The sequence below is a fragment of the Hyposmocoma kahamanoa genome, unplaced genomic scaffold (genome assembly GCF_003589595.1).
Source record: "Hyposmocoma kahamanoa isolate Upper Pololo Valley unplaced genomic scaffold, ASM358959v1 94, whole genome shotgun sequence".
Lineage (NCBI taxonomy): Eukaryota > Metazoa > Arthropoda > Insecta > Lepidoptera > Cosmopterigidae > Hyposmocoma > Hyposmocoma kahamanoa.
Window position 1 is genome coordinate 11368389 of NW_020654878.1, and position 15806 is coordinate 11384194.

The following is a 15806-nucleotide window of genomic DNA, read 5'->3' on the forward strand; positions in this document are numbered from 1 at the left end:
TGCGCGAGAATTCCGCGGAAGATTTTGGCTCTTATCTAGTTTGTACTTTACACAATTGACCATGAAGTTCATTATTCTATGTACAATATCGTTACAAAAATTCGATTCCATTCCGTTCCGCAGCAAATTAAATTGGGCCTTAGTCTACATCTGCGAAATGGCAACATTTCAAGACAAAGATTTATAGATGCTACTAACAAAATTAGTCAATAACTTTTGCATGAGTTATAAAATTTCACTCATACGTAAATTTTGTTTCATGTAGTTCATAGTGTAGTGTTGTAAAAAACTCGAGTCCGGGAGTCTACATGTTAGAACTCGACTCCAATTCACAAAATTCTAGTTGTAAAGACAGAAACTCCACTGCTAGATGTATGACGAGCCTATCGAGTTTCCGAATAGACTCGAAATCGACATTAATGCTCGAGTCTGTATGTAACGAGTCACGCTCGAGTTCAAGTGTCTATGTAACTAGACAAGCTCGAGTCTGGTAAGTGCCTACTAACCGGTGTAGTGTTGTCATCTTCTTTTTTGTAATCACCATATTGAGTTTTAGTTTAATTATTTAATTCGTTGGCAATAGTAGCTGTTCATTAATACTGAACCCTGCTTGTCGAACTCAAGACTTTGTAGAGTCACGAAGAGTGCGATGGAATTGCATAATTTGATTCCGCTTTCCCCTTTCCGTTATCAGGGGACTAGACGTGGGCTGGGATTCCACCCCTATATTGTGGATATTCCCAGAATTCGCACAAAGCGCAAAACGCTTCCACATTTATATGGCGAGCGGCTAGAACACAGATGTCTGTGGGCTAGAGAATGGAATTCCCTACCTGCGGACTTATTCACCGAACGCTATAACTTGGACCTTTTCAAGGCGAGAGTGAATAGGCATTATTTAGGTGTGCATTCTACATCGTCGACTTCATCATCACTTTTCATCAAGTGAGATTAAGGTCAAATGCGCACTTATGTTTTATAAAAAAAAAAAATTGCAGTCACTTCGAGTCGAGTTTTCGAACTCGAGTCTTGTTCAAAACTCCAGTTAGGTTTACGAGTCGAGTTCTTTTTAAACTTGAGTCTGAGCTCCGATCAGTTGCGCTCGACTTGACTCGGACTCGTGAGTGTTTAAGTCACCAAGTTTATAAAAGTAGATGGAATTGAGATTTTTACATGTGATGAAAGCACTTTTGACGTATGATCTATGTGGCTTTATTATACCAAGGGTACGAAATATTGTGCGACAAGTGCTATTCACTATGCTATAAACGTCACAAATATATTCTAAAAAATGACAATTATCACGCCTTTAAATCCTGTTCAATTAATATTTACAATTTGTTAATTAACTTTCTTTTTGGTTTTCCTTCAGTCCATGCCATTATTTAAAAAATACATGTCATTTTCAAAGACAATTGTATTTTGCCAATTCGGAAAACCCTTAATGGAAAACTACCTACCTTTGTCTTGAAAACTGACAATGGCGATGATCGCCATAATATTCTTACAAAACTGACACTGGTACAAGCCTAGTGATCGCCATAAAGGAAATAATAATTAGCCCCTAATGGGTATTAGCTATTTTTTTCCATCCTCTAAGGTATTAGCCTTTAAACTGACACTGGCACAAGCTAAAGGCCGCCATAAAGGACATAATGATAAGCCCTTAATAATAATCACTGACCGCCAAAAATAATAATATCGTTAAAACAATGATGAAAGTCTGTGTAGTGCCTGTCATTGAAGATAAATAATAATAATATTTGATATCAATATAAATATCATGGCAAGCTAAAGAAGCTCTATTATAATTGACTACAAAGTTTTAATGATTTCTTGTTTCAAACACTCCTTGGCCCTCTTTATTGTTATTATTTTAGCATAATCATTTTGTTTAGAAGTTTCGGTACCAACACAACAAGTTTTTACCGACATTATGAAGGACAAGACGGGATTCGCTCTGGACCTTTTGGAGGGAAAAGTGTCGTTTTTATTTTGACTTTCAATTATTTTGTGAAACCTAGTTTAAATTGGAATAGAATAGTGTTATTGTGCATTAATCGAAGATTAAAACGCGAAATTATACGAATCTCGAACTAAAATACTGGTATCGGCCCGTTCTAAGGAATCCCGAGTCAATCCAAGCACGCCGCCTCAAATTGCCTATCCTCTTTGTGGCGGCCATATTTAAAGTAACATAATTAAACGAAGACGTAGCTCAAAGGACTTGTATCTAAGCCAAAATTATTAATAAAAAAAATGAAGGACAAGACAAGACAAGAATGCCATTTTGCTAGCAAAGATTTATTGCACTATTAGATGAACAATGCATGCATGGTTTTTGTTTTACGATTCATAATGCATGTGCAGTCACTCTCCGTGTTTATGTAAAAGCATAGTATGTAAGTAGATATTCCAGAGCTAATGTTCAGGTTTCTGTATTGGAATTTTAGACGCCTCCCAATACCTACGATTGTATGAAAAAATAATTGTAATTATAATATGAAAAACTTCACCATTCTCGTGCTAAAGAAGCCACTTTGCACTTCATGATCACCATCATATACAACCTGACTTCACCCACTGCTGGGTATAGGCCTCCAAGTTTCTGTGCCACTCCACACGGTCCCGCGCCAATCTCATCCATGTTGGCCCCGCAATTGCTGCGATATCGTCCTCCCATCTCGCCGCACTTTACACTTGCATAAAAAAAATCCAAATTTTAATCCATTTACTATCATAATAATAATAAAATCGCTTATTTATCGGTTTCAACACATCGATAAAAAAATATAAGCGACGTGTACAAAGTGTTTAGTAATAGCCCCATATCTTATAATTTAGCAACATTAGAGCTCCTTGTGAAAGAGATCGTCCAGGAAAGTACTGCCACCTTACCTATTTCTTGCTGCCAATCAGTAATGTTAGCATTACTTTATTACGGTTTAGAAGGGTAATGGTGCTGGTGAAATTACAGGCACATGGGACTTGTCAACTTTATGTCTTAGGGTGACGAGCGCAGTGGCAGTGCCCCTCAGATCTTTGTGATTTCAAGCTCTGAGTGCCACTGCAACTCTTATGGACAGGCGTGTAGCTTACCATCAGGCGCACGACTTGTTGATCCCGTCACTTGATATTATAAAAAAATCTTCTTAGTAAGTTTTGATTGACTTTCGTAACAGGCTATAGTGGTGGGAGATAAAAGCTCTGCACAATGGTGGAGAACTTTTTTCTGAGTGTTCGATCTTTGTTTTAATAATTATAACAAACTAGTGGAGTAATTTCACAAAAAATAATTGAATATCAATTGAATCAAAAATTAAAATGGTAGAGTGTTTCTCACCACCGCTGATATTCTGCTACAGGCCGCCATATTCAAAAAAAAAGAAAAACACATATAATTACAGTTCTAAAATTTCGAGCAAATTACTACTTACGTCACCGCTTTATTTCCATCATTATTAATTCGATTCATTCAATAGAAGAGGATCTATTGGAATCGTGAACCATCAACAATACCAGCCATCTGAGGTACACATATTAACTATACCTTAAAAATAATCTAAGGATAAGGAAACCATTTACAGGTCAGTGGACTTTTTCATAAAGCAATTTAGTAACCAGAAAAACACTTTAGTCAGTTATGTATTTACATTTTATACTATTACATGGTATTGTTAACCACAGCTCAAACAATGTAATGAGCACAAAATTTGCAGGGTACGTCATGGCTGTGCTTCTTTTAGCATGGTGTTCCAGTTCATGACATATTTTTTCAGGAAATTTTACCGGTAATCATGTTTTCCCGAAATTTTTATTTGACATTGAAATCTGCTGGCTACTGTCACAATAGAAAAGTTCATTCTTTTCCGATATGACGTTTAATAAAAATAAACGCGTTTGTTTATTTATCTCAAGATAATAATAAATAAACAATAGTTCATATTACACATAAAGGTAAACTCTATGTTATAAATATAGTGTTTCACTGCGCCGATAATATTCTATTACAGCCTTCCGTATTTAAAAAGGACTAACATGCACATCATAAAAATTTAAAATTGCCATTCAGTGTTACTAAATAGTAAGCAACAATGAATTGCCATACACGTATATTCATATATACGCAACGCCTTACCCACACAAAACTACAGTATACTCCATTTGTTTATGTACTTAACTAAATGTAAGCAATCTTGATATGTCTTTTTATTGAAACGTATACTTTACAAATCAATAGGTATAAAAATATGCATGCAATTTCATATGAAGCTAAGTACTTGTATTTGACGGTAATTAAAAATTATATTATAAATGTATATTTCATTAAATAGACATTACAAGATTATTTACATTTAGTTAAGTACCTAAACAAATCGACTATACAACCTCCAAAATTAGACAAGAGTAAGTTAAAACATTTTCTACGGAAAATATGTAGTAAGAACACAATATGACAGCACGGGCGGAAGAATTGGGAAGACCTTGAAAGTGGCTTATTTGCAACAACCCGAAGTACAAACTGGTAATTTATAAATATGCTCTTTGATTCCAGTTTTTTTTAAAGGGAACCCTGCACTTATTTAGAGATTGTAACAAAGCAGACCAATTTAAGTAGATAGAGTGAGCCATGTACGTTGTTTGTTATCGACTAGATGCGATGAAATATCTATTTACGTATTCTATGACAGTAACGCATACAAGAAATCTACCACCACCAAATAAGCACCATTTCTCTTAAAAAAAACTTCCACAGCGGATTTTCTACCTTAGAGAGAGGATTTTTTACCTTAAAAAATAAAGGTTTTTTTACCGACTAGTCATCTGTCAGAATTTTATTATAATTTGAACTTGTTATTCCAATAAAATTTTATATTCAGTCTTAGAGGATGGAAACAATAAATGCAGTTTTCTGATGTCACTTCTCAAGATAACTTTTATTGAATGTATCGAAAATAGGGTCGGGTTTTTTTTCTCCTCTAAGTCGATTGCATCGATGGACATTTAAAAATAACACATTTTTAAAATAAGAACACAAGTACAATTTTTAGTATAATAATAACGCACACACTCAACAATTTTAGAAGTTTAAAAAATCCGCCATATATACATATATCGTAATTTTTGTCCAACTGTAGTGAAACTGTAACTGGTCGCCAATAAATTGTAATGTTTATTGAGCAGGGCCCTGAACCTACTGAGAATCACAAACCACAACCTACATCAACATCCATACGCACTAGCCATGCCAAATGCAAAAATGCCATCGTAACTGAACGGAAACAATAGAGCGCTACGTGCAAGTGCGAAATCGATTGCAAATGTAGCCGTTACCTGCTGGTATGAACTAGTGAACTAGATTATTAGAAAGTCATTACAGTTCATCTTAGTGATCATAAATGTCAGTGAAGATCATTACCACTGCATGAAATTACAATTCGTAATCAATGTAAAGTAACATTAAGCTTTTGATTATTTACATAAAACTCACAACCTTCCGGGTTATATAAGTGGGTACTTACATTTTATTAACTAACTACACGCTCACGGGAATTAAATTAATGTCCACAACAAAAGTTAAAATTGTATACGACTTCAATAGTAGGTAATATAGCTCGTTTACACGGTGGGGTGGTGTGATCCGTGACCCTGTATGTTGCACCCGTCTGGTCTGGTTGCAGAGCCAGGCTCAATGGCGTGCAGCGCCGCATGGCCATAAGGATCACACGAGGATATCGCACCGTATCCTTTGACACGGCGACTGTCCTGGTGCGGTTTCCCCCGCTGGACATCCTAGCGGAGATGGACGCGCGTATTTACGCGCGCCTCAGCCAGGCGGAGGAAGCTCCGCTGCCGGAAGTGCAGTGGCAGGAGCGCCGACGGGCGTTCGAGAAGTGGCGCGAGAGGCTGGAACAGCCGTGGATCTCGCGCCAGCGCGCCGTCGGCGCGATCCTGCCCACCTTCGAAGTCTGGTTGAGCCAGCGGAAGTGCGTCACCACGTTCCGACTGACACAGATACTCACCGGGCACGCACGGCCTCCGAGCGGAACATCCTGGTTGCGCGGATCGGACGAGATCTCTCTCCACCAGGCATAATAGCGGCTATGCTGGAGGATCAAGAATCCCATGAGGCAGTGGTCTCCTTCTGTGAAGGGGTGATGCTCCAGAAGGAGGTCGCCGAGCGCGATCGGGAGAGGGCCGATCCCGCGCGGCGGCGGCGTATCTTCGCGGTTGCGGGCGATCGGAGCGGGGGTTTCGTTCGCCAGTAAGTTAGGCAGCCGCGAGGAGGACGACGGGGCTTTGTGGCCCGGTTCGTCGTGAGGAGAGGAGGGGGAGGACGTAGGTCCTCCTAGGTGCTGAGGGGGTTCCAGTGCGCAGTCTATCCCGGATCCCTCCCACTAGAGCACCCGAGAAGGCTACCGTGGGGTTTTAGCCGGTAGAAGTCCGACATAACCTCCCGACGCCCCCGCGGCGGAGAGGTATCCTACGCAAAAAAAAATTGTATTGTATCCACCTTAGTATTAGTTTTGCTCCTCCCAAGTCATCAATTAAAGTAAAAAAAAAAAAATAAATAAAAAATCCGTTTAAGGAGTTATTAAATAAAATAAAGGTTGTGGTAGAGTAAACAAGTGTCTGTTTGTAGAGTTTTCACGATCTATGCCTCGGTTATTTAAATACACCATTTCTTTAAAAAAAGGTACAATTAAAAGATACGTGTGTTGTATAGTACTCTGACGAAGTCGCCTAGAGCTATGACTCTGCCGCATCGTTGATAATTATTAGGCACTTTTTTTAACAGAGTTACTCTACATACGTTTTGTGGCTATAACTCGAGGCGGCCTGTCTAATGAGAATGTTTTGTGTCGACGCGTGGGCCTGGATAACGGTCTATTTATTAGGTATACCAAACAGTCTTGGCCACCAAACTAATATCAATCTGATTTATCATTATCATAAACCGACTTGGAAACCACTATGAAGAGGCGACCTGTCAATTTTATTTATTTACAGTTGGTTTAGCACACATGCGACTTTTATTTTCGTTCAGCACTTAATTAAGTTGTCAACTACGACAAACATGTCCGAATTCCAATATTATCACCGTTCGCGGTTTATTCGAATTACTTTACTCATTTTGCTCTAAGTACTTATATATATAACGTGAAGCTACAACTTAATGCAAACTTTACTGCACATACGTAGTAGTTTTAGTTAATAACCTAAGTCTAAGTGTTAGTCATTTAACTTATTCTTCGAACGGTATACATGATCTATTTTATAGGGCTAACTCGTGTTCTGCTCGAGCCATCATTGAGGAGGACATGTTTATACCTTTTATCGACGCATTAGGGCTCGGACGTGTCTCGAGTACCGAGGCCATTACGCCAACTAGATCGAGGAAACCGTGCACAACCTCAAAATAATCCACCGATGAAAAGCACTCTAACTCGACTATAAGTAAAGCCATGCTCTCAAATTGGCATTTTCTAGCGGCACAAGAGCAATGTTTCCTTCTTAGAGACGATATATCTGTTCGCATAATGAAAACGGAATGTAACTTGCGCAGTTGGCGTCTGACTTGACGTATGCTTGACTGTTCAAGACAAAAGCGCGACGGATTTGAGGTAAATCGACGAGTCGTGACCGAGTCGTTTAATCATAAGCATCTACGCTAATTAGAGTAGGTCGCGAACCCCTGGGACCAGTAATGAAAATCACAATTGAACCTAGTTGCGCTGGAAAATTGCACTTGGCATAGAATTCCTAGACGTTAACCGGCGGCTCGCGGCGAAGTGGTTGTCAACCCGCCACGAAATTGTAATTATGATCCGTTTTGCAGCGCACCATTGAAAAAAGGGAGAATTGAGACTAGCGCTAAACTCCGTACTATCTTCATTAGCTTCCTGTGATTAGTTTAATGTAATGCAAATTAACTGTTGTTATAAAGTATTACAACTTTATCCGACAGGACATCGATCAAACTGATGGCGCCGTAATAAGGATCGAGTCATCGAGACACTTATATTTTCCTATAATATATTTACTGACAAGTACCTACTAGTTCTCATCACAATAGCACGGATGTGCGATAGAACGGGGAACAGCGACTGCAATTTATAGCGCTCGCTATAATTACTTTCATATAGAGACAATACTGGTAAATCACCGAAGGTCAGAGGATCGTTCGCTGCGCTGTATTAATTCGCCGGAGGAGCTGTTTACGATACTTACTATTGAATAAAACTGGCTATAGCCAGGGAATTATGTTGTTGCATTACTGAGCAATTGAAGTCACGTAGTAGAAAATGTAGTTACATTTGCATTAGGGCGGTACTTCGGTCTGCAAACAGAACAACTAAAACTTTCCTCTACTGAGGTTTATAATGAGTAATGTTTGGTGTAAAGTCATTAAATGTAAGCTCAACGTACTTACTCTACACATACATTACAGACCTCTTCTGCAGTGTTTTAATGCATTAATCACTTTCGTAGTTGAGCGAAAATAAACACGCCTTAAAGTAAAAATGCTACCCATTTTTACTTCACACTTAAGTTTATTTTGTGCAAATACTTAAGTACTGTGTCATGTTAAATGATCCGTTCTTGGGAAGACTAGTGTTTTATCACGAGACTATTTTTAAATAATGACGGAGTGCATTGCCGTAATACATTGTGGCTAGAAGTGGCACCTATTATTTATAAAACGCGTGCCGGCCGGGCTGGCCGATGAGCACTGTAATTGTCTGGGATGACCTTTAGACAAATTGCTTGAATCTCGCGAACCAACACTTAACAATCTGTTCCCTTGATGGACCCTTTAACGCAGTATTAATCTAGTAAGTATCGAAATTACAGATAACAAGCGATTTCGAACTGCGCAGTGCGCACGCGCTATCTTGCCGATAGGGACACGAGCTTCCTTGCGCATTGCATGCACCATGCGCCGGGCCTGCACAGGCGCAGGAAGTGCAGTTGTGGAACCGGCTTGTTGGGTTAGGTATTTCTCCTTTTCTTGTTTACATAGTACCTACATAGATAGCTGGATCGAACTCACGAATAGATTTAATTCCGTGCCAACGAACTTTGTGTGCCCATTCAGTCCAAGCTTAATATTGTTTCACGAGGGATATTGAAACTATTATTGCGGGGTAATAGAATGTTACGAGAGCCCAGCGACTTGAACTAGCGGTCCGGCAATGGCTACTTGTCCCTTTGTCTCTATTACGGCCAGACTCGACAATCGGCCTTATCTACACGTGTATCTCTTGTTGGTATCACTCTATATGGAGGGCGGTGGGTATTATCACATCAGCGTGTACGGCTTCGGTCGCACGGTAAGGGCCAGCATTAGCATACAAGCAAATATCGCGATCTGCGGGCGCGGCATAGGCAGATTACCGTCGCAATGCTTCCGCACTGTATTGAATTCGGTCCCAACGGTCCCGACTCCCTTTGCGAGTTCACGTTTACTTGTTACTGTGATTCCCGAATGATAACAATCTCACCAAGTATAGGGTTAGAAGCTTTACGCTGTAAATGCGTTTACGTATGTTGGATATTATCTACTTACGTTCGTATTATATTCGGTACTTATAACTTAATAGAATTTGATGTGATTCATAATTTAGTATATATATATATTCGTAAAAGCAAGGTACGGCCGCGTAGCAATATACCACAATTCCTTGAAATTGAATGTTTACCAGCATTTCTTCAACTCCTAAAAATTTTATCAGTTCAGTGTTTCGGTAATAGACCATGTCTGTGGTAGTCACAAACACGTAATTTTTATGACCTCAGAATACATATACCTAAATATAGGTATATCGCACTGCTATTACAATAGTGTTGTAACTCAAAATTCAAGATTATACTAATGCGGAACGTAAAATTTGAATCTCTACAGTCACGTAATGATGTAAGTTGGATAATAGACTCTAGGATATTGAACTCGGAAATTACGAATAACGCGTAGCTGGTACAGATTCTGTCTTTAAATAAAGTGTAAGTAGTTTTTAAATACTTTGAGAGGAAGTAAATCCAAAGGAGCCACAGGGGACAAAGCTCATCGGCCATTTTAAATGTGATTGATATCTTTTTTCAAGGGACCATAGCCTACCCCCGCTTTCTACGCGGAAGTCACCTTAGAACAGTCTTGTGTCATAGGTACACAGAGTACCTACCTACCTAAAATTGTAGTTTAATATTTTTGGGTACACTTTCTATGATCATATTCATTTTATACTTAACAATCGATCTGACAGGCGCGCAAAAACCATAAATAGAACTACAAATACATTTTTAAATGTATTTAGATTCCTGAATTAATACTCCTACATTAGCTCCCACACAACAACATCGCAGCAAGCGGTAGGAGAAGGTAGATAACGGCGACATTAGCACTCGACTTGTACGAACAAGAACGCTGGGCCCAGCATGTTGGGCGCGTACCAGGACGGTCGAAGTACGCGTAGGGTCATCAGGTATTGCGTGGGAACTAAAACAGATTGCTACGAGTACGTACACTGAGCCCAATAAGTTTCAAGGTAACTTTTACGTTAGACTGTGAAACATCTATGAAGATATACGATAAGTAGATATTCGTACGTAAAACGCTCTACTCTCGTTCTACTTCTCGATCTACTATGTTCATCTTCGTATTTACATCATTGTGCTGCATAAACGCAACAATAGACGTTGACACACCATTGGTTACATTGTACCTCCAATGACCAGTATGCCACATGTATACTAACTAGGTAGATGGGGTTAGTACCTGCATCTAAATGAATTTGTGTTGCTCTGTGTAATAGGCTAAACCATCGAAAACGTCAGTACACTAGGTTGTTAGGCATATATACTTACATACTTACCCAATTCGTGTTATGCTCGTGCGTAATGATGTAAGATGGATAATAGACTGCAGGATATTGAACTCGGAAAATACGAATAAGGTGTAGCTAGTATTGATTCTATCTTAAATTAAGTGTAGGTAGTTTTTGAAAGGGGGCAAAGCTTATCGGCCATTATAAATGTTATTGATATGTTTTTAACCGTAGCATAACCTACCACCGCTTTCTACGTAGAAGTCGCCTTAGAACAGTCTGATGTCACGGTTACACAGAGTAGGTACCTACCTAAAATTGTATTTAAGATTTTTGGGCACAATTTCTGTGAGAGAATATTATAGATAGAATAGATATATATATGGAATATTCATTTTTTTATTTAGAATATTCATTTTTATGAGATATATAGAATATTTATTTTATACTTAACTATTGATCTGACAGAGTATTTTTATAATGTTTATTTCAATGTACGTATATTTAACGGTTGCACGATTGGTTTGTTCATCATCATCATCATCAACCCTATTTATAGGTATGTCACACGGCTTGGCACGGGTCTCCTCTCAGGTGAAGGTTTAGCCCATAGTCCGCCACTCTGGTCCAATGCGGGTTGAAGACTTCACACGTTTTCCGAGGATTGTAAACCTTTTTCGACGTGCAGGTTTCGTCACGATGATCTCTTTCACCCAAAAGCTCATGGTAAATTTCAAATTAAGTCACATAAAGCCCGAGAAACTCAGAGGTGCGATTCGAATACACGGCCTCTGCTCAAGAGGCTATACTTGACAGAAGACCTTCAATTGTAATTTGTTACAGATCCGTTAGTTTTGTATCGACAAATATCGTAGTAGGAGTGTAGTTTTTTTGGTACTTGGTACTTGGCGCAACGGGCTGGCGTCAAGTACCAAGTACCAAAAAAAAACTTCACTCCTACTTTTTTGGTAATTGTCAAAGTAAAAAGTATTTGTCGCGCTTGGCATTGTTTTTATTAATGTCTTCTAAAATTATTATTTTTCTCAAAAGTTGACCTGCCCTGCTTTTCGGATATTTTGTTAGAGTTTTATTTATTACTTTACCTACAGTGAGTCTATGAGCTTTTATATTTTTATTTTTACTAAACTACCTTAAACATTGCACAAATTAATATAAACTGCCAATAATAAATAATATCATAATTTAATTAATAATAACTGCCTTCGTGGCCGAACAGTTACACATGCTGGACTGCCACGCAGAGTTCTCGGGTCGGGTTCGATTCCCGGCCCAGGAGAAATGTTTGTACCTATGGCCTATATTTATTTATCTCGAGAGTTTGGGTGTAATTTAAATTTTTTATAAGTAATATCAAGTGACGGGACGAACGAGTCGTGTGCCTGATTACCATCAGCAACACGCCTGTCCATAACAGTTGCAATAATTTGTGGTTGTCTACGGGTGTGTTTCCATGACACCCGCGATTACAGGGTTTCCCTAGTACGTTATTATCAATATATCAAGACTTTGTAATAAATATAATAATTATATAGTCTCATTAGTTATAATTTCACACAAAGTTAGTCACATTGAGCTGACTTTCCCTATTCATCTATTTTGGGTACTTTAATTAGGTAGGTACTATATCATAAGTAGGTATAGTTTAAATTTGGTAACTAAATAGATTATGGGTGGTAGGTCGTATACTTAGGTACATAAATTATATTATACTGTCATATACAAAGGCACATGTGATATGTGATTGTAAATAAACTCGGTATATGCATAATGCGACACGCGTGGGAAATCTTCGGGAGATCTTACTTTGCTGCCGGAAACCTTAAGGCATTAACGTTGTCAGTAGCTAATCAAGTCTGGTTGTTACAAGTATTAATGGTATGGGTACTGTAAAGAAAAGACGGAACGCACCTTTATGACTAGTTTATTGCAGTATTTAGACGCAAAAATACAACCTTTCAGGCTATACAAACCTGGAGGCGCTGTGTCACGTAGGCATCATCATGTTCAGCTTGTAATAGGTAATAGTCTAGTCTTCAATTGTTTATTTTCCATTGGACGCTAATTGACAAAAATTAGCTATGCCCTTAGTTAAGCTTGTATGAAGTAAATACAGTCGCTTACATTAAAAAGCATATAAGTGCCTACGTAGACAAAATAAAATAACATCCGTTTACGCTTAATGATTTATCGTAATGTTTTAACCAACTACAACTGTGAAAATGTAATTTTAATTTAGCTTCGTGTATTGTATTCACAGCAAGTTATTGTACGGTGTAATGCGCATATTGGAGGATGGTAGGTACTCACTTATAGGAGTTTACGTCATTTTCACACAATAAATACCCGATCACATCGTGTTGGTATTTGTGAAAAACGGTGTCGAAGTTCAAAGAGCAACGTTAGAGGCGATGCGGAAAATTATAGAGGGTTGGTGCGGCGGTTGTGGGCAAACAAAGCGCAGGGAAGGTAGGTAGTCATTGACAGAGGTCACGGGACGCAGCCGTAGGCCGAAAGCTGACTGTGCGCCCCGCTGACCCAGACTGAGGCTACATAAATCGCTAACGATGACATTCGCGCGTGTCTACGAATACATTTCATTAAGTGCCAGGTAATTTACATGAGTTTACGATCTTGTGCCGCAGGAATATCTACTCGAACACGATTGGGAATCTTACTATGAATTAAATTATTAAATGCTACCTCTTTGGATAATTCATTACAGACCATGGGAAATAATCCAATCGCAACAATTCTGTCCAATTTTATGTGCACTTACAGCTTTTGTATAGAAATTAATTAATATGGAGCCCTTTGATAGGCTGACGATAAATAAAACATTTACATTACATGGACGTTAGTGAGTTGATAGCGCAAATCAATCGAAGTCTTCTCACGAAAGAATCCCGATTATCTGTTATGTTTTACTGCTTATTGCGTAGAGACATAAATACAAATGTTTAATGACCTTATATACTCTTTACGAAGCTGTTTTATGGAAGAAACGAAGTGTATAGTAAGTACAAAATCGGTAATCAAAACGCCTTACAAAATGTTTTAGATAAGACTCACGAACATAATTTTAGATGATGATTTTGCCATTAGTTATGCGTCTGAAGTTTTTTTTTTATAGACGCAGTAGCTGTGTCACTTTTTTTATCTGTTTTTATCTTACAATATGTATTAACAGAGAAAAAAAATGGTGCATTCTAAGACTATTTTAAGGAGAAAACAATACTCTACTTAGCTAAACCCTTCATATAATTATATATTGTACGAGTACAACTTCAAGTACTAAGCTAGAAGAGACAGATACAACGCCGGCACTAGCCCGTGTAGCGCCTAGGTGCAATCAAAACCCTCGTGCCCTCTAGTAGACACGCAATCAAAATATACTACTGAGGCCACAAGTTCTCAACGGTAGTGCGTTCAAAGTTTGCGCGCAAACGTGTCTTGTGTTGGGTACATCCATTTTATGGCCTAATAGTTCTATTTTCCCCAATGACAGGCAATTCGGATGAATCCAACATAAGACACAATGTACGCGCAAACCTTGAACGCACCACACTGTTGCGAATTTGTGGCCTTATTGTTATTCAGAAGCAATTGCCCACTTACACTCTCAGCACCCCCCAAAGACCTTGCGCCGTATGCACCGCACACCCTGCACCATAGGTAAAGCCAGCACTGGGTTGATGTGACATGGTGCTACGTAGCGAGAAAAACACAAATAAAGCGAATAAAAATCCAATTCAGGCACTTTATAACAAATGTAATCACATGAGTTTATAATGAAATTATTGAACATAATAAAAATAAAATCCAGGAGACACATTTTCATGTAGATAATGAAAATAAAAACAAAAATTTCATAGTAAAGACAAAAGTTTAATCTTAATCTTATTACTATATGTACTTGGAAATATAGTCTACGCCTCTAAAATTTTCTTATATTTATTCAAAATTTTAATATTATTTGTATTTTCATATATTTGTAATTGCACATTTACACATTCAACAACAAAATTTATGGCATTTTGAAAAATATGTTGTGCTCTATGCAGGTTTTGAGGAACTAATATTCCAAACCATCGTAGAGGGTTGCATGTGTTCTCGGTATTGTTTTCTTTAACTTTCAATTGTTTAATCCCATCGTCCTCTGAAGTTTCACAGACAGTTGATGCTGCAAACTCTGCACTCCCTTCGACAGGCAACTTTGTTGAACTTACAGAGCTATGACCCATAATATAGCGTGATTTTGCAAGGTGAAGACTTCCATTATTAATGCTCGTCTCAATGTTCAGTTCACAGCGCATCTTCTCCTCCATCAAATACAATTGTTTCAAAGTTATCTTGTCAAGTAGCATGCATACCGTATCCATATCAGGACCAGTGGTGTCATCTGCGAAGGTAATGGAAATAATCCATGGTAAACATACAGTAGGTACACGATTATATGCTGTAAGCGATGCAAACCTATTGTATGTAATAATATAATAAGACCTATAGAGCCCTTACTTTGGTTTGTTTCAAAAACAAATAATTCTACGCCATTTACAATTTACACATTTTTTCAAAATGGTTTCAATTTCTATGTGTAACAATCGCGAAATCCTAAGAAAACAACACTTAGCATTTGAACTTGGACAACTTTGTGAAAATATCTTAAACATTAAGTTAGTCACAATTTTGTAAAATTATATGGTGCAATAAAGTTACCTGAGGTTCTAGTAGCCATTGTTGTCCACAACTTACACCTGCTTCCTAAATTTTTTACTAAAACAAAAATTCAATAGAACTCATAACAAAAGCTCAAACAACTAATCACATGACTCAAATCAAATGACCCCAATGAATAACCAATAACCAACCAAACCTTGATTCCAAAGAATTCGAAATACTTAATTGACATTTGTTTTGACGTTCAGAAATTATTTGTAGCTACTATCGACTTACCAACCG

The 15806-nt window shown here is 38.2% G+C and overlaps 2 protein-coding genes across 2 annotated transcripts; one reads left to right on the forward strand and one right to left on the reverse strand.

Moving 5' to 3' along the window:
* Positions 1 to 5709: 5709 nt before the first annotated feature.
* On the forward strand, positions 5710 to 6096 carry LOC113238005. The gene has a single exon (XM_026474722.1). The coding sequence runs from the start codon at positions 5710 to 5712 to the stop codon at positions 6094 to 6096; it is 387 nt and encodes a 128-aa protein (XP_026330507.1).
* An 8645-nt stretch (positions 6097 to 14741) lies between these two features.
* LOC113237915 (coiled-coil domain-containing protein 115) lies at positions 14742 to 15694 on the reverse strand. The gene is made up of 2 exons (XM_026474632.1): positions 15564 to 15694; positions 14742 to 15246 (listed from the first exon to the last, which is right to left on the reverse strand). Exons 1-2 carry the CDS (start codon positions 15580 to 15582, stop codon positions 14774 to 14776), a joined length of 492 nt encoding a protein of 163 aa, XP_026330417.1. The 5' UTR covers positions 15583 to 15694; the 3' UTR covers positions 14742 to 14773.
* Positions 15695 to 15806: the final 112 nt, after the last annotated feature.